At 41.5% G+C, this 20,415-nt stretch overlaps 1 protein-coding gene across 14 annotated transcripts in view; it reads right to left on the reverse strand.

The window, feature by feature from the left end:
• Nucleotides 1-20,415, reverse strand: part of mcph1 (microcephalin 1) — a 334,689-nt gene that overhangs the window by 221,001 nt on the left and 93,273 nt on the right. For all 14 annotated transcript variants that reach the window (XM_069885232.1, XM_069885228.1, XM_069885226.1 and 11 more), the window contains one exon: nt 3,309-3,471. In XM_069885232.1, coding sequence (XP_069741333.1) covers nt 3,309-3,471 — 163 coding nt within the window. The remainder of the gene's footprint in view (nt 1-3,308; nt 3,472-20,415) is intronic.

Genomic DNA, 20,415 nt, shown 5'->3' on the forward strand with positions numbered 1-20,415 from the left:
TCTGCTCAAATCACTTCAATTCTCCCCCCATTCCCACACCAAACTGTTTCCACCTTCTCCACTTCCAGAATGAGGCCAAACTTCAACGAGAACACCATATTCCATTTTGAAACCTTCCTCTTGAATGGCATGAATGTTGAATTTTCCAGATTCAGATAACCCAGACTCATATTCCCTTGCCACTTCTATTTGTCCGATGATTCTCTCTCCCTTTGCTCCCATTCTCTCACATTTCGTCACTTCGATCTGTTACCCTCCTTCACCTGTCCACCATTCACACACCTTTCCAACTGAGTTTCTCTTTTCTTGGCTCAACTTCCTTTCCCATCTCCACATGGCCCCATCTTCCCATCACCTCCACCTGTCACCTACCAGCCCCATCTCAACACTTCATATCAGCCATCTTCCTTCTGCACTCGGTCTGAACACAGGGTCTCAACCCAAAACATTGACCTCAACCATTTTATTTGCCCAAATACCTTTCGACTACCTAAGTTTCTCAAGTTTATTTTATTACAGCATATTATGTAATTATTTTGATCTATTGACCACAATGCTTCATTTTCAGCTCCTCCTTCATGAGTTAGTTCTGCAGTGAACTATAAAACATAACAATACAACAATAACTCTTGATGAACCACCAATATCTTTGGTTTTCCTGCTGTGGCCAATTCCAACCTTCAATTTTGAAAGTATTGCCCTCTACTGGCACTGACTCATTGCTAACAATTGCAAATTTATCAAAAGGAAGACTTCCATGATATTCCAGCCTATTAATACTGTAAACCAATTAGTTATTTAACTTAAATCCACAATTCAAATTAGAAGGCCTAGGTATACTGTCTTTTTTTCAAAATTGAGTACAGATACTTCAATTGCAGGTTAATTTAGAAACCAGTAAATATTCTTTAATTGTGAAAATGTTTAGAGAATATTTAAATGTGAACTTCTACATTTCAGTGAATGTTCCAGATGTAGCATGAATTTAAAAAAAATGACTCCACAAGAAATGCCAATTCTTCAAATTAAGAAATAATCAGGTTGGTAAGTGCAAGAAGCAGTTGTTGCTAAGACTCAACACCCATCACATAACTGGATTCTTGACTTCCTAACGAAAGGACCACAGTCTGTCCGGGTCAGTATCAGAATGTCGACAACATCACACCTCAGTGCTGTGTGCTCAGCCCGCTCCTGTTCATGCTACTGGCCCACAACTGCATCGCCAGATCCAGCTCCCACAGAGTCATTAATTTTGCAGATGACACAACAGTTGTTGGCCTTATCAGCAACAACGTTGAGTCGCACTACAGAGAAGAGGTGGAAAATCTCGTGAAATAGTGCGAGAGTAACAGCCTGAGTCTCAACATGGACAAGATGAAGAAGATGTTTATGGACTTCAGGATGACCAGGAATGACCACCCTCCAGGACACATCGACAATTCTCTAGTAGAGTGGAGAGCACCAAGTTCCTTGGAGTTCACTTAACTAGTGACCTGTCATGGGCTTGCAATATCTCCTCACTTGTCAGGAAAGTACAATAATCTTGCAGTGGACAAGGCTACCAGCCACCATTATGTCAACCCTCTCTTGGAGCTCTATCAAGAGTCCTGGCCAGCTGCATCACAGTGCAGTATGCTTTGTGCAGAGAAATGGATCGGAGGTCAATCCACAGGATTATAAGAGTGGTGGAGAGGACCACCGATGTCCCCATTGATGTGATCTACCAAGATCGTTGTCTGACGAGGGCTCGCAAAAATCATCGAGGTCCCCTTCCACCCTGCATGCAGCATCTTTCAGCTGCTCCCATCAGGGAAGAGATTGAGGAGTACCAGCGCTAGAACCACCAAACTAAGGAAAAGCTTCTTCCCACAATAAGTGAGAATGCTGAACGACCAAAGGAACTGCTCACACTAACCATCTGAGACATTCATATACACCAAACAATATTTATATCTTTAAAATACTTGTCCTGCATATGCATAATTTGTCTGCATGTGTGTTATGTCTGGTTGTCTTTTTGCATGTTTTGCACTGAGGACCAGAGAACACTGTTTCGTTGAGTTATACTTGTACAATCAGATGACAATACACTTGACATGACATCTCCATAAAATCATTGACAGATGATAAAACAAGTACCAATATCTAATAGAATATATTGTTCCAATTGCAGAAGAAATATTGTGAATTAATGGAATAATGAGGAAGGAGTCCATTCCATGTGGCAGCAAGGAAGGCAGCTTCCAGTGTCTGAAATGCAAGAGAAATATAATTTGCAAGCTCTCAAAAGTGTGGGAAATTCCAAGGAAGCCAGGATATATTTATAAATGTTTTAGGTTATTGATTTGCTGCCTAAATTTTTAATATTTCCAGCCAAAATTACTCCTTTTCCTCAGTGCAGTGATTTTACTTTAATATTTAGTCATTCAGAGGAGGTAAAAGGAGGGTAAAGAATTCCATGTGATTCCATTTTAAAAAAGTGAACTAACACCAGCTGGAATTGATACTTTGGGGTGGGGGGAAATAATTTCCTTCCAAGTTCTCAAAAGGGTTGGAAATATCAAGATGTATTTAAGAATGTTTCAAGTTATTGATTTTTCTTCAAAACAACACGAACAAGTCAAGACTTTGAATAGGTGAATATCTTGCAAGTGAATATTAAGACCAGTGGTTCTCAACCTTTTTCTTTTCACTCACATCCCACTTTAAGTAATCCCTATGCCATTAGTGCTCTGTGATTAGCAAGGGATTGCTTAACATGGGTTGCGAGTGGGAAAGGTTGAGAATCACTGCTCGAGACCCAATTATTATTAAATGGTCATTGGCCCATTTCCTTTGGAGTTCTGAAACCGTGTACATAATGAGTCAATGAGGTACATTTAAAAGTGGTTTTCAAACTTTTTCTTTCCACCCACAGACCACCTTAATCAATCCTTTACTAATCACAGAGCACCTATGGCATCAGGAATACTTAAAGTGATATGTGAGTGAAAAGAAAAAGGTTGAGAACCACTGATCAAGACCCTAGTAAATGATGCACATTGCAAATGTTCATGATCACATCAAGTTCATAATATTTACACAATAAACTAATAGTCTGTGTTGAGAAAGTGGATCCATGAATGAATTAAATGAAAAGGCAATTAGAACATTAAAATCACCTTTGTGTTAATTGGCAAAAGTTAAAGGAACAAGGAGATCTATTCAGAACCGTCTTTCCACAATCATGCATTTTGTTCTCTCTGTATAGACAGACACCATTTACTCAAGCAAACTTTATAAAGGATTATTTTGCAATCTTAACATACCCAGTCAAAGGACAAAATCCAGCAGCCTTGGACGATTCCAAACAAAACATTCAGTGTGCGTCGTGGGCGCCCTGCTATGACGTGAGTTGTTGTTTCACATACACTGTCTGAGAACAGAAAGCCACCAAGCCTTTTCACAATTTGAATTACAATGGCCTGATTCCTGTTAAAGTAAAACAAAACCCTTGTCAATAACTCTTTTTTAAAAGTTGTACCTCACAATTGTAAGAGCAGCTTTCACAGCCCAATGGAGTTCAGGAAAAAGTATTATTATGCAAACTTTCTCAATTTTTACAAAATGGTGATTAAGCAAAAATGTCAAAATGAAACTGAATAATTCCCCTTCTAATTGAATTTGTCCTGAAGAATTAAATTTAAATTTTCTTTTAAGACAGGAATTCAAAGACTAAGAAATTCACAATATATTGTTCCAGCAAATGCTGACATGTTAGTGATGGCGATGGTTAGTGTAGTAGTTAGAGCAATGCTATTTCAATGTCAGTAACCTGGGTTCGAATCCACCACTGTCAGTAAGGAGTTTGCACGTTCTCCCCATGTCCATGCGGATTTCCTCCCACATTCCAAAGAAATGCTAAAAGTAATCAATTAGCAGGTTTATTGGTCACATGCGTGTGTTTGGGATGCTACAATTCTGTATCTCTAAATTACATGTTCCCTTAAAGTCACAAATGTAGTTGCTGTTAATCAGCAACAAAATTTTTTGCTCTCAGTCAACAAATTTTGGTTGCTGCTTGAAAATTTGTTGTGACACAAAGAATGCAATTCCTGCCTTTTTAATGCATTTGATTAAAATGTTATTTCAGAGGTGTGCACAATATGAAGAAAATAACAGATTCCTGCAGCACACCTCACCCCAAAACAAAAATGATGTATTCTGCTCTGTCATGAATGATGATGCACGGAAGCCAGATAGGATTCGCACAATTTTTATTTCGTCTCATTGAAATGGTGAATGAAAAGTGGGAGAAAACAGTTGTAAGTTTAATTGACAACATCGCAGTAATAGCAAGTGTGAAAGCAATGTAGTAAATGGAAAAGATATAACCATAACCATATACAGCACAGTGCACAGCAAAGGGTCACACAAGTTGCTGTGAACAATCTAGGTCAACCTGTGTTTAGCTGAGGAGTGGCAGGACAATGAAGGTTGCAATAAAGACTCAAAACAATAAAGAACACAAAACCTGCCGATGCTGAAATCTTGAGCAAACAATGAGATAGTGGAGGAACTCAGGGGACAGACAGGATCCATGGGTAGAAATGGACAGTCAACGTCAAGTCGAGAAAGGGTAACTTTTTGGACCAGAGAATGGCGACCAGTGGAGCGCCTCTGGGTTCAGTACTAGGATCCTTGTGTGCAATATATACAATGTGGACAAGGATCTTTGTGGCAAGGTGAGTTTGGTTATAATATGAAAATACTTGTATGTGCGATGGGAGATAGTGAAGGTGGTTACCTAGGTTGACAACAGGATCCAAATCTGATGGGGAACTGGACTGAGGAATGGCAGATTAAGTTCAACTTGGAGAAGTGCAAGGTAAATTGAACCAAGGCAGGACTTGCTTTCAACAGCAGGGTCCAAAAGAGTTTCCATGGTGAGAGAAGCTGAGATAACATGAGAGACAGGAAAAACAAATGCCTGAGTGGGAGAATCTAAGATGAGAGGGCAGAGCTGCAAGATTATTGATGGTGGGGGGGGAATAGAAGGAACACCATAATTCGTTTATTATCATCCACATTATACAATATACATCTGGACTGAAATTCTTACTTGTTGCACTAAACGGGTACTTAATTTAAAAAGTATATACAGTATTAAATTAAAATTAAGAGGTAATAAAAACAAACGATATCATTTATAAATATTCAGTTACCAGAGTGCAAGAAAAAAGTATTACAGGTGTGCACAGTCCTCCTGTGGTGTCAGGATGGCTCATAATCAGTGTAACAAGGGAAGATTCTTCTGCTCAAAGGTAGCAGTGAGAAGAGGTTGTGAGCAGAGTGATGGGGGTGGGGGGTGGTGGAGGGGGTTCCTTTATGATGTTGGCAATGCCTCAAGGGAATAGTTCTTCATTCAGAAGATAGTGTGAACATGGAATGAGCTGCCAAAGTCATGGAGGCAGGGACATTAGAAACACTAAGAAACACTTTGCAGGCTACATGGATGGAAGTGGCTTGTAGTATAGGGCACATGATTTGGCATGGTCAAGCTGGGTCTCTGAGCATGTTTTCATGAATGAATGTAGTTAGTTCAGAGAACCGGAGGGCATGGAAGACTGGAGAAGGGTGGCAAGGGAAGTGGCATGAGATTGTGCCTCCATCTACCAAATTGAAGAGTTAACAAAATCAACAGACATTTATGGCAGTTTAACATCCATTTCCAGATATAGCATTTAATGCAACATCTACAACAAAATAAAAAGTGATTGTTGTCTGTGTAAGAAGGGTGGAAGGAACACAAGAGGTACTTTGTCTTCAAGTCTGACAGCACCAGCTACAGGAACTCAGTCAGCTGATGATGTCCAGACTGTAACAAGAGGAAAGTCTATTTGGCTGCATCATGAAGGAAACAGAGGAGAGCAGGAGAAATTGGGTAATCTAAAAAAAATACATTATTGTGCACAGAATACTGTTGTCAAAGTACACAATATCTTTCAGAAACAGAATTTGTTGTCATGAACAAGTCACGAAATTCATTGTTTTGCAGCAGCATCTTAGTGAAAATGTTTATACTGTAATGATTATAATATTTTGGAGAATTTGGTAAGATTTAGAGTAGGTCACATACATATACACATTTTAAAACAGATCTTATTTGAAAGACTGAAGAAATATTAAAGATCTCTGGAGAATGTTATGCACATTCACAAGTAGGTGTTAACTGAACTGATATCATAAAATGAATGACCATTGTTTGGAACTGGAGCCAGGATAGCTACAGGGTGCTTACAGGAAGGTCACTCCTGGCATTTGTTTATCTAACAACAGTTTGAGCAGAAGAAAGAACTCCTGTTGTTTGCTGAAGAAGGTGGGTTTTGCAAGTGAGTGAATCACATAGTTTTGCTGGAAGTTTCAGTTAGAGAGAGAGAGAGAGAGAGAGAGAGAGAGAGAGAGAAAAAAGTAAGAAGCTCTCTCAGTCAGCTAGCGTGTGTGACACTAAAGCAGTTGAACAGTGCAAGCCAGTAGAGCTGGTTGGAAACAAAGTTCCAAAAACAGTGGATGGCTGGAAGTGCTATCTGTCTGATGTTTCTCATGGAATAAGAGGAATGGAACTCTGTGGTAGCTTGAAGAAAGAAGTTACCATCTGGAAAACCCTGATGGGGCAAGTTTCATCAGCGAGACATTGAGGTGACTTATGGTGGTACCTCACTTATGGAAATCCTGGAACAACAAACCACTCTTTGCAAACCCTACAAGAACCTTCCTGAGTGGTAAACATTTACCTTTCAAGCACCAAAGCCTGGTGAACTTGATACATGTTAAATTCTGTGCACAGTTTAAGAATTGCCTGCATCCAGAGAAGTTGGAAGAAGGAGAAATCAGATTGAACTGTGAACCAAAGAACTTTTCTTAAATTTACACACACATTACATATGTTAAGTTAAAGTTTGATACTATTTTCATGTTTAAAGTTAATAAAAAAAAAACTTTTGTTTTAAAAACCACTTGTCTTGGTGAATGTCTATTGCAGCTTGGTTTTGGGGTCCTTTGGGCTCGTAACAATATAAATCACCCGACAAAAATAAATAAAAATAGTGCACGAAAAGTGGAAGTAATGCAGTTGATCATTCAAGAATCTAATGGCAGCAGGAAAGATGCCATCTTTGTGCTGCTGAGTGCTTGTCTTTATGCTCCTATACACCACTCAACGAGCTGATCTCTCTCCCTCCTGAACACTTCCTCACTGCCATTTGCGATTCTGCTGACAACTGTGGTGTCATTGGCAAATTTGTAGATAGCATTAGAATTGTGCCTGGCCACACAGTCATAGGTGTATGACGAGCAGAGCACTGGGCTAAGCACGCATCCTTGGGGTGCGCCTGTTGATGGTCAGTAAGGAGATGTTGTTTCCAATTTGTTCTGTGGTCTTCGAATGAAAAGTCAAGGATCCAGTTGCAGAGGGTGCTGCACAGACCCAGGGTTTGGAGCTTCTTGACCAGCAAGGAGAGGGAATAATGGTGTTGAAGGCTGAGCTGAAGTCTATACAGAGTCGACGAAGGGCAGCACAGTTAGTGCAACACCTTTACAGCACTAGTGATTGCGACTGGACCAGGATGAGTCCCACGATCTCTGTAAGGAGTTTATACATTTTCCCCATGTCTCTGTGGGTTTTCTCCAGGGGTTCAGATTTACTCCCATCATTCAAAAGCATGCCCCTGGGATGTAGGTTAATGGGGTGTAAATTGGGTGGCACGGACTCATGGCCCAGAATGGCCTGTCATTGTGCTGTATGTCTAAATTTAAAATTAAGACCAGCTGCATGCATGACTTGCTGTTTTCGAGGTGATCCAGAGCTGAATGGAGAATCTGTTGTGGAGCGATTGTGACGATCGATGAATCGCAGTGGGTCCAGATCTTTGCTTTGGTACATGTTAATTCTGGCTATGACCAATCTCTAAAAGCATTTCATCACAGTAGATGTTATTGCTACTGAGCGGTAGTCACGCACTACCATCAAGGAGGCACAGAGTAATGTGTAATAATTATTGGGGAGGGTATAGTTTATTTAGATTACTGATACTGTATTGTAATTTTATTATTTTATTCTTAATTTTTTTTAATGTAATCCTATATGTTATTCATGTTATAAAATCTTAAATAAAGTTTAAAAAAAAAAGGAGGCACAGAGGAGCATCAAAAACAAAACTGCCCACGTGCACAAACTTGCATGAATATTTACATATACATTATCATTTATAGGCAAACCCTGGTATCCAGAATTCAAGCAACAAGCAGCCTCAAGCAATCAGCAAAATCATAGAAAATAAATTTAAAAAATTAAAATAAATAAGAATAAAATATTAGGTGAAAATACACTAATTTAAAATTGTAAAAGTAAATGTTGTCTGAAGTAACATATCAATCTTTGGTGAAAGTGGGATCAAGTATTCAGCCAGTGGAGTGCCTTGGCTATGGTTTGCTTACAATAGCCGTTTGAATGGCGTCACCCGGGATGAAGAGCTGATTGATGCCACTCATCATTGGGGTGACTCTCTTAAAGTGTCTCCTTAACCCTGCTTAGAAAGAGTCTTAATCATATTGTGAAGTATATTAATAAGGCTTTATTTGTAAACTTGGGGGAGGGGAGTTAATTATGATGGTTAGCTTAACGGTTAGTGCAACATTGTTACAGCGGTAGTGTTCTAATTATTGAACTTTACATAATTAAATTTATACAAAATAGGAAAGTGCATATGTAAATATTTATGCAAGTGTGTGTGATTATTATGAATGGTTTGTGTATTTGTTTGCACCTTGGTCCAGAGGAATGTTGTACAGTCAGATGATAATAAACCTGATATATTAAGCTCCAAGAGGATAGTCTAAAATGACTTATCATTATATAGTCTGCACCATGGAATACATCTAACAGGTTTGGAGGAGAGCACAAAATAGAACTCAAAATAGATCAACATGCCCAAAAGCCTTCTGCTGCCAAGTTGCTGAATTAGACAGAGAAATTCCTGAAAGACAGGCAGATGTGTACTTGAACATCTTTAAGTAATCTTACAGTTGATAAAATGCATCTGAGGGATTTTAACTGCTGTGATAGGGCAATAATATGGCAGGCAAGATGTACATCGGTTCTACCAACAGTAAGGAGATAATGATCAGAGACTGTACATTTATCTTAAGATAAATATTGGCTAACACCGTGGAATAGCTACTGTAGCTTTTTTTTTAATACCATGCCAAGATCTTTGGCACTCCCTTAATAGGCAAGAAAGCTAGGATACCAGACTTAGTAAATGGTTGGCTTTCAAAATTTCAGGTAGTGATCAGATATCATGGAATCATGTAACACAGAACAGAGCCTTTGTCCCAACTAATCCATGCTGACCAAGCTGGCAGTCTGGGTTAGTACCATATGGTTGCATTTAATCCATCAGGACAATATACATGCCCAAATGTCTATTCCTGTCAAATTGTGCCCACTTCTATACTTTCCTCTGATGGCTCTCCCTTTGAGTGAAAATGTTCTCCTCAGGACCCTTTTAAATTTCTCCCTTCTCACCTTATACCCTCTCATTCTATTATTGTCCACCCAGGGAAAAAGACTGAGCATTCACACTTTATTCATGTTCCCCATGATTTTAGAAACCTGTAGAATCTCCCCTCTTTTTATGATTATTTTGTATGCTGAAGTAAACATCTGATTGAGGGGAAATGAGCGACATCAGGAATGAAAGGCACTCCTCCAATGATAAAGTAATGGATAAATCCTGCTCCCATTTGTCCTTGATTTTATATACATCAACCTTAGTCATCTTTTCCTGTAGTAACACATACATTTTGGAAATAAACCCTTTCTTTCTTATCAGCAATTAGTCTCTCAAATTTTGTTTGAGCAGATAACACCAAATCTCATCCAAAATTTTCTAACAATAAATCTCGAACTTGATAATAAGCAAATAAAGAATTCGATGATACCCCAAATTTCTCTGTAAGTCTAATAAAAGAAACATACCTGCTTCAAAACAATCCTCCACCTTCAAATAGAGGTTATTAAAAGAAAAAGGAATTATCATTCTGATATAATGGTGTCTTAGGTGAAATTTTACCTTTAGTTCCTATAATGTGGTCCTTTTTATACCAGATATCTATTAAATGTCTTAATACTGGCAGTTTATACTTTGGCAAAAGCGAAGAATTCCATTAAAATATAAAATGATGTACATAATTCTCAACTATCTGAACCAACTCTACCTTTGGGGTTGATCAACATCAAACATCCTATTGATAAATTTTAACTGTGCTGCTTCATAATAATTCTGAAAGTGTGGTAATTGAAGTCCTCCTAATTAATATTTCCATATCAACTTCTGCAGGGAACCTTCAACAATTTATTCTTCTATAAAAACAACCAAATTACTCTAATTCTTTTTAAAAATTCCTTGGTATAAAACAGGGAATAGACAAAGAGATTTTGAATGCAAGGATATATATTCATTTTAATACAATTTACTTGTCCAATCAAAGTTCAAGGCAAATCCATCTATTTAAATCAAATTTGATTTAATAATGGGACATAATTTAAACCATACTGTAGTGGCTACTACGGTAGATGCTACTAAATAAATGCAAACACACACAAAGATAGTCAAATGAAGACTGGTTTATTGCTGACAAAACACAGACCTTTTATTCCCTGCCGTTAATGAGCTCGTTAGTGAACAGCTGCTGGTCCACAGGACCAGCAGGTTAAAGCTACGAGCCATTAGTGCCCCACGCCTTTCGGCAGGGGCCAGACGACGAGCCATGGCATGGACCAATGGGCCTGATGTGTCTATATAATGAGACACACCATGGGCTGTTCTTGAGGCATTGAAGTAAGGGGTGAGAATATGGGGAAATTTGTTGAGTAGAGCAGTATATGCGTCCTTGTGTAATGTATGTACTCTGAGCTGTGAAACTCTCCCGATGATGCACACCAGTGGATACGTCTGAAAGGAGGTGGCGTGAACTAATTTTCTGTGTTTTACGTCTACCTCTAAGTCGTGGGAACGTAAAAAATCCGCACCCAAAATGGGTTGAGTGACAGAAGCGAGGACACAATTCCAATGGAATGTGGTTCCACCTATTCCACCTATTTCTCGTGCCGAAACTTGGAATGGCAGTTCCATTCGCCGCTTGCAGGGTCAAGTGGTGTTTTTTATGCATCCTTTCAAAATAGGTCGGCGGGAGCAAACTAAGTTCAGCACGTGTCTACAAGGAATTTGCACTTACCCACATTGACCTGAAGATTCAATAGGCCTGTATTTACGCCAACTGCCAAGACCACGACTGGTAGCCGACTCTCTCGTTTCCCGACTTCTTATTGTTGTAGGTACATGGCTGGATGCACTTATGGGCATTTTTCCCCCAGCAGCAATGGTAAAAACACCACTCTTGATGTACGTCAGCACGTTCCCTGTTTCTTGGATTGGACTCCAGATACAGGAGGCTGGTAGGATGCGGGAGATGGTTATGCTGCAAAACCTGGATGTATTCAGGCAGACTCTTGTGTAGGATACGATAGAGCCTGTCAGCCTCTCGAGCCACGTCATGGGGACGGCGGAAATCCGTTACCAATGGGTGAGCTGGAAGTTTTGACAGAAACAAGGTTTCGAAAAGCATACAATAGGAATGACCATCTGACAATGCCAGAATCTCATTCATCAGGTCTGATGGATTCTCGTCACCTCGGCCTTCCATGTTCAAAAGACACATGTCACGCTCATGCCTAGTTAGTTTCAATGCGTCAAGAAGAAACTGGCGGAACCTGGTGTACTGGTCTTCTGCTGGAGGATCAGCAATAAATTTGCTTACTTGCGATGCAATGGCCATGTCCAATGTACTCACGACATGCCAAAATTTTGTGTCTTAGGCCGTTATACCCTGAAGATGAATCTGGGTTTCAGCTTGAAGAAACCAAATTTGAGGTTGATGTGTCCAGAAAGGAGGCAAATGAAGCCCAACTGCATTAACTGTCGTGGCGGCGCCGGCAGTTGTTGTTGCTGCTGAAATTTCATTCTTTTCCATAATCATTCAAATTCGTTGAATCTTAACTTCGGGGTCACCGATTTGTAGCAGCTACTACGGTAGATGCTACTAAATAAAGGCAAACACACACAAAGGTGGTTTATTGCAAACATACACAGATCTTTTATTCCCTACCTGCTAATGAGCTCGTTAGTGACTAATGCTCGTTATCATATGGACCAGCTGGTTAAAGCTATGAGCCATTAGCGGCCGTGCCTTTAGGCATGGGCTTCATCTGATCCACTCACTGTTCTTTGGCACCCAGCACTGCTAGCCCGCGATATGTCAGGTAAGTCTGTGAACTGACGGTGGCGGTTCGCAATACCGCGCGCTGTGCACCCACTACAATACAAATTTTGATATTCTCTATCTGCTATTACCGCTAAACATTTAATTTTATTCGACCATCTAAATTTCGTAAGCTGTTTACAATCTGAATAATCTTCATCTGATATTGCTAATATCTCACTTTTATCCCAGTTAACTTTCTCCATATTGATTCAACAAATTTTGTAATGCTCCTAAAGAATTCCTGAGATGGTCTTTGTAGCAGGGGAGTAGCTACGTCATATATCCTAGACCGCGGAGCTGTCCTCTTGGATGTGATAAATATATCAACACATCATCTGCAAACAAATTAATTTTATATTCTTGCTCACCTACTTTAATTCCGCCAATATTAATATCCTGTCTAATTGTCTGAACCAATGATTCTAAAACTAATGCAAATAAGGCTGGTGATAATGGACAGCCCTGTCTGGTTGATCTCGACAAATTAAATATAGGTGAAATCTGTCCATTCGTCACCACCTGCGCAGAAGGATTGGTATATAATGACTTCACCCAACCAAATTTAAATCTTTCTAGTACTTTAAATAAAAAATTCCACTCAACACGGTCGAAAGCTTTTTCCGTGTCGAGCGCTACTATCATTGGTTGGTTGAGTTGCCGTCTTGAAGCATTAATTATTGTAATCAATTTAGCAATTTTATCAACTGAATATCTGTTCTTAATAAAACTTGCTTGATGCACATCAACTAACTGTGGTAGAAAGTTAGACAATCTATTCGCTAATACCTTTGCTACAATCTTATAATCCACATTCAATAAAGATATCAGTCTATATGAAGCCAGTTTTAATGGATCTCTATCCTTCTTTGGAATGACTGTTATTAACACTCTTGAAAATGATTCTGGAAATAAACCTGTTTCTGTCGCTTGCTTAAGCTGTTCTGTATATATGGGAAATAATAAATCATAAAATTCTTTTTAAAACTCCATTGTAAATCCATCTTCTCCTGGAGATTTCCCACTGGGCATAGATTGCAATGCCACCTTAAGCTCCAAATCAGTTAATGGACCATCTAATTCCTTGACATCTTTTTCATTTAACAAAGGTAAATTTAAGTTTGCCAAAAAAGATTCAATCTGTTCATTATCCCGAGTCACGCCAGATGTGTATAAATCCTGATTAAAATGTACGAAATTCATCATTAATTTCTTGAGGTTTATATGTTATTATTGAATTACTCTTGACTGCATTGATCATCCTAGACACTTGCTCAGTCTTCAACTATTAGGCTAGAACCTTATGGGTCCTCTCACCTAACTCATAATAACGTTGTTTCGATCTTTGAATCAGATTCTCATACTTATATATTTGCAAAGTATTATAACGTATTTTCAATTTGGATAATTGTACCTTATTATCTTCAGTCGAACTCATCTGAAATTTCTTAGCTAACACCGCTATTTCTTTCTCTAAATGCTGACTTTCTGCAAAATACTGTTTCTTTGGTGAATAACTAATAATCTGGCCCCTTAAATACATCTTTAAAGCATTCCATAAAGTAAATTTACTCTGCACTGAATCCTCGTTTGTTTGCAAAAAGAAATTAGTCTGATCTCTAACATATTCAATAAATTCAGGATTATTTAATAACATTTCATTAAATCTCCAACGGTAAGCAGTTTCTACCACCTCAGAACCAATACATGAAATTGTAGCTGACCGCTACAAAGAAAAACACACACACACAAAGTGTGGCACGTTAAGGTCACAGCTGGAAGGGCTGGTTTTAAACTAGTTTTTACTGATTGTGTCATCCATATGAATAACAATAGTGGGCGGGAACATCCATACACATGAATGTCCTTCTTCCCCAGTCTGTTTCTGCTGAGTTAGCTGGGCAGCTTGTCCAACGCCATTTTAGGGTGGTTGGTCTGATGCTGCCCCAACTTCTACACCCACCGGTTCATTGTCCTGGGAGTTGCTTTAGCAATCTCTGTCTGCGCCGCCCCAATCTTCACAATTGCAAGCCGCCACATGAACTCCCATCCTCAGAAGCAGCGTTACAGTCATAAGTGTCCATTGGTATAGTCCCCAAAGTCTTTTGTGGTCTGCCTCTGCGTTGAGGTGTTGGTGTCTCCATGGGTAGTGAAGATCTTTGGTTTACCACCGATGTCCAGCTCAAAGGTGGCTCCGTTGTTCCGGATGACTTAAAAAGGTCCTTTGTATGGCTTCTGCAGTGGTGAACGGTGGGGTCCTCTGCATACAAACACATACACACAGTCCTTGAGTTCTTTGGAGATGTTGGACTTGTCTGGAGGGTGGGATATGAGCCAGGTAACCAACCTGATCAGGCAGCCTTTCCAGGAAGGTGGTTGTCTCCTCCTGTGGAACAAAATCACCGGGAACAGTGAGTGGGGGTCCAGATACGAGTTCAGCAGAGGATGAGTGGAGGTCTTCTTTCGGCGCTGTTTGGATGCCCAGTAGTACCCATGGTAGCTCATCCACTCAGTTGGGGCCCTTGAGTCTGGTCACGATGGCAGTCTTAAGATGTCTATGGAAACGCTCCACCATACCGTTGGCTTGTGGGTGGTATGCCGTCATATGGTGTAGCTGAGCGCCCTACAGATTGGCAATGTCGGTCCACAAACTGGAGGTGAACTTTGCACCTCGGTCAGAAGTGATGTGCTGTGACAGTCCAAATCTTACAATCCAGGATGAGAGTGCTTTGGAACAGGACCTGGTGGATGTGTAGGCAGGGAGATTGCTTCTGGCCTCTGGGTGAAGCAGTTGACCACCATGAACAGATAGCAGAAACCCTGAGAGACTGGCAAGAGTCCCACTATGTCATGTGAATGTGGTCAAACTAGCGTTCCGTTGGCTCGAAAGGATGTGGGGGGATCTTGGAATGTCACTGCACTTTGGCTGTTTGGCACTGCATACACACCTTTGTCCACCCCCAGACTTGTTTCTGCATCCATGCCACACGTACTTGCTGGCCACCAGTCGGAACGTAGACCTGATGGAGTCAAAAACTCATCTCCTCCATGCCGTTGGGACAATCGGTCGAACTTGCCCGGTGGCCACGTCGCACAGGAGGGTGGTAGTAACTGTGCCGACTGGAATGTCCTGAAGCCAAAGGCCTGCGACAGCAGTCCTGTACGACAGGATCTCGTCGTCCAGCTGCTGTGCCCCTGCCAGTGCTGCGAAGTCCAGACCGTTGACCAGGGAGTGGATACTGTGTCTCGACAAGGCGTCGACGACCATGTTTTCTTTGCCTGAGATGTGCTTAATGTCAGTGGTGTACTCCGAGACGTAAGACAAGTGTCTTCTCTGTTGGCGGGCTGACCAGGAATCGGAGATTTAGCCAGGGCGAAAGTCAGTGGTTTGTGGTCCGTGAAAGCCCTTCCCTCAAGAAAGTACCCGAAGTGGCAGAGAGCTGCTGGACCTGTACTTAGCCATCCATCAAAAGCACTGTACTTTAGTTCAGGGCCACAGATGTTTGCTGAAGAAAGCTAGTGGGTACTAATAACTTCCACCAATTGCTGTTCCTGACGCATCGACTGTGAGGGCTGTGGGTGCATCTGGTCTGGGGTGGGTCAGGAGTGCTGCTTTGGCCAGGGCTTCTTTCGTCGTCCCAGGCCAGGTCCTTCTCCTTGCCGGACATCAGGATGAACAGAGCACGCATCATTCGGGCAGCTGCTGGGATAAACCTGCGATAAAAGTTTATCATCCCCACGAACTTCTGCAGACCTTTGGTTGTATTGGGCTTCTGGAAGCTGCGGATGGCCTCTATCTTGCCAGGCAGTGGTGTGGCCCCTTCCTTTGTAATCCTGTGGCCCAGGAAGTTGATGGTGTTCAGGCCAAACTGGCATTTGACCAGGTTATTGGTGAGGCCGAACTCCTGCAGACGACTACAGAGATATGTGAGGTGCTGAAGGTGTTCCTGTTGGGTTCTACTTGCCACGAGGATATCGTTGAGGTAGACAAAAGTGCTGTCCTGGTCTCGGCCCACTGCGTCCATCAGTCGCTGGAATATCTGTGCCACATTTTTGAGCCAGAATGGCATCCTCAGGAACTTGAACAGTCCAAATGGAGTGATGATGGCCATCTTAAGGATGTCATCAGGATGCCCCATAATCTGGTGACATCCTCACACGAGGTCCACTTTTGAGAATATTTTTGCCCCGTGCAGGTTTACCGCAAAATCCTGGATGTGCCGGCAATAGTCGCCCCATGGTCTCCAGCCCCCAGTTGCTTTAGGCACCACGTGCAGAGGCGAGGCCTATGGGCTGTCTGACCGTCGAACAATACCCAACTCTTCGAGTTTTCTGAACTCCTCCTTGGCCAGTCGGAGCTTCTCCGGGGTAATTCGTCTCGCGCATGCGTGGAGAGGTGAGCCCTTGGTCAGGATGTGATGTCTGACGCAGTGTCAAGACATCTCTGCAGTTAACTGATTGCCAGGAATCCCGCTAGCACCTTGGAGAACTCATCCTCTATTCATTGCCAGAAACCTAGGGCTCCTCAGTGTGATGGTCTGGTAGGTCACAGTGTAAACGAGCCGCTTACTCTTAAGGTCCACGAGTAGGCTGTGGGCTCACTGGAAATCTACTCTGAGGAGTGGTTGTTCCACTGCAGCCAGCGTGAACTCCCACAAGAAGTGACTGCCCCCGAACTGCAGCTCGGTCCTACAAGTGCCATAGGTCTGTTTCCTGCTGTTGTTGGCAGCCCTCAACATGGGTCCCGCTAGCCTGCACCTAGTGTCCAACTCTGTCAGGGGTATCACGCTGACCTCTGTTCCTGTATCCACCAGGAAGCGTCTGCCGGACAGGCAGTTCCAGACGTACAGGAGGCTCTCTTGATGGCCAGCCGTCGTGGCTATCAGCAACGGCTGGCCCTGTCATTTCCTCTGGAACTCACGGGGGACTGGCATCAGCAGGCCTTCATGCCCCATCTCCCGGGGTAGAAGCACCATCTGGCACTGGACTCCCTCCTGCCTCTCGTCCGCTGTTTCTTGCTAGAGACTGCTCTTGTCTGATTGCGGGACATCTTTCCGAGCCCCACAGTAGCCGAGCATTTCTGCTTCCACAGAATGTCTGTCCGTGCTGCAACTTTCTGGGGATGAGTCGGTGAAATCCGCATCCACCAGGAGCAGTTGGATGTCTTCAGACATCTGTTCCAGGAACGCCTGCTCAAACATGATGCCGGGCTGCTCATCTCCCAGGAGGGCCAGCATCTTGTTGATGAGTGCCGACGGGGATCTGTCTCCAAGCCCGTCCAGGTGGAGCAAACGTGCTCCTCACTCTGCCATGAGAGTCCGAAAGTCTCGGTTAATAGCTCTTTAAAGGCAGTGTAAGTGGCTTCCGATGGCGGCCTGTGGATAAAGTTGGCCACTCTGTCTGCAGTCTGTGGATCCAGGGCGCTGACTACATGGTGTTCTCTGCTGTGATGCCCCGAATCTTAAACTGAGCCTCCACCTGGTCGAACCACATGCTGAGTCAAATTGTCCAGAAGGTTGGGAGCTTCCGGTCAACTGCTCTGACTGCTGCTTCGTTCTCCATCACTAGGTTTAGATTCCTTCTAAACCGTCGAGGTCAGTAATTGTAGCCGACCGCTACAAAGAAACATACACAGCATGGCAGGTTAAGCTCACTCCTTTATTAGGGCTTGAAAGGTTGCTTTTATACTTCCAAGATCCCACCATTTTTGCTGATTGACTGAGTCATCCATATGAATAACAATAGTGGGCGGGAACGCCCATGCACATGAATGCCCTTCTTCCCCAGCCTGTTTTTGATGAGTTAGCTGGGCAGCTTAACCAATGCCATTTTAGGGCTGTTGGTCTGATGCTGCCCCAGCTTCTACCCCCCACCCATTCGTTGTCCTGGGAGTTGCTTTAGCGATCTCTGTCCGCATCTGCTGCCGCGCGATGTGCCAGCATGATCTCCGCAATTGCGGGTCGCCACAAAATTAATAATAACAAATGATCAGACAAAACCCTGCTCTTATATTCAGCATGAGTAATTCTACCTTGTAATTGTGCCAATAACAAAACTAAGTCAATTCTAGAGAAAGAATCATGGTGGGCAGAATAGAATGAAAAATCTTTTTCAGTCGGATTTAACCTTTTCTATATTTCCATCAAATTTAAATCTTTTATCAACTCAGCTATTCTTTTAGCCATTTTAGTTTTTTTTACAGTTTTTGGAGACTTATTCAAATAATGGATCCAGACAGCAATTAAAATCCCCTCCTCCCAAAATATTCTCGTTCGAATGATTCAGGTTCAGAAATTTATCAGTAACAAATTCTGTGTCATTTTCATTTGGTGCATACACATTCATCAAAGTCCAAGCTTCTGTGAAAATTTTACAATGAACTTCAACACTCTACCTGCACTGACAGAAAAGAATTCCAAAATAAAAGGCACTTTTTTTATATATCAAAATTGCTACCCCTCGAGCCTTGGCATTAAAGGATGATGCTATCACATGACCGACCCAATCCCTTTTCAGTTTCAAATGTTCTTTCTCAGTCAAATTAGTCTCTTGTAAAAATGCAATATCCACCTTCATCTTTTTAATATAGTCCAGTATTCGTTTCAGTTTTATCGGACGATTAAGCCCTTAAACATTAAATGTTGCAAAATTCAAATTACTAATTTTTCCCTTTAGAGTGGCACCCAACACAGCTAACCCTTACACAAATTTAAAGCTGCTAAAAAAAACCCTTAAATCTACTAAAATATATATTTTTAAAACACTTCAAAAACAAAAAAAAACCACCGTAGTGGTACCCCCCCCCCCTCTATGGATCAGGTGTGGTCAAAGCCACTGGTGGCAGATAACTTCGGAAGTTTCAGTTGTCCACCCCCCACCCCCAGCCGATCTTCAAGGGAAAATAAAAAATTAAGCCCACAGACTCAATTCTGCCAACAGCTTGATCTTCTCCTTCTATCTTGATCAATCTTCCGGAACCTTCTTCCCATCTCCATTCAACTTCAACTGCTTCTGCAACTCTAAACTTGTTTGGTTATTTGGCAAAGAATAAGCAAAAGTTAAAGCATCACTCTCATTCTCGAAAAATTGAGCCTGGAAATATCCATAGAACACTTTCAATACTGCCGGGTATCTAAAAGCAAATCTATATCCCTTCTTCCATAACACCTCCTTCACAGGGTTAAATTCCTTGCATCTCGTTATGATATCTTGACTCAAATCGGCATAGAAGAAAACTCTATTGCCTTGGATCATCAAAGGGCTCTGATTTTGATGAGCTTTTTGTACTGCAAGACGTAAAATCATCTCATGGTCTTGATAATACAAGCAACGAATAAGAAATACCTTAGGGGGATTGATCTGGAAAAGGTTTTTTCCTTAGCGCTCTGTGTGCTCAATCTAATTCCAACCCCTTCTTCACCCAATGTTTCTGGGATTCATTTCTGAAAAAAATTTAACTGGATCTGTTCCTTCAATATCTTCTGGTAAACCGACTATCTTCACTTTATTACGTCGACTCTGATTCTCCAACGAGTCAATTTTCTTCAAAAGCCCTGGTTTCTGTGTGTCCCAACCAGTAATAGAATGAATGGTCAACATAGTCCGTCCGTTCAGTATCTCTCTCCACATTATCATTACTGTTACAAAAAATAAAAGTAATGGAAGGCACATTGAGATGTTCTGAACCAAGTCATTGTATGGGTGAGGTAGGGAAAAATTACATTGCTGCGGAGTTGGCTTCCAAAGGTTGACCTGTACTCAATGATGTTCTACATTCTAACTAAAAATGTGGCTGTGAGGAAAGTTCATTGAAAACGGTTTCCATAAAGAAACCTTTTATTTCAATCGCACTTTTTATCATCTTGAATCGTGAAATACACAAATATACTTCACTGACAATTGTGAACCCAGTTGCATTATTTTTGTTGCTAGATTCTATTACTTATCTGCAGGGAAATTTAAAGGTAAAAGGTAAAGGTTCCATTATAGTCACCTAATTAGAATGTAACACATGAAATTCATAACTTTTGTCTACCATCAGGCAGACAGAAAGTC

The sequence above is a fragment of the Narcine bancroftii genome, chromosome 6 (genome assembly GCF_036971445.1).
Source record: "Narcine bancroftii isolate sNarBan1 chromosome 6, sNarBan1.hap1, whole genome shotgun sequence".
Lineage (NCBI taxonomy): Eukaryota > Metazoa > Chordata > Chondrichthyes > Torpediniformes > Narcinidae > Narcine > Narcine bancroftii.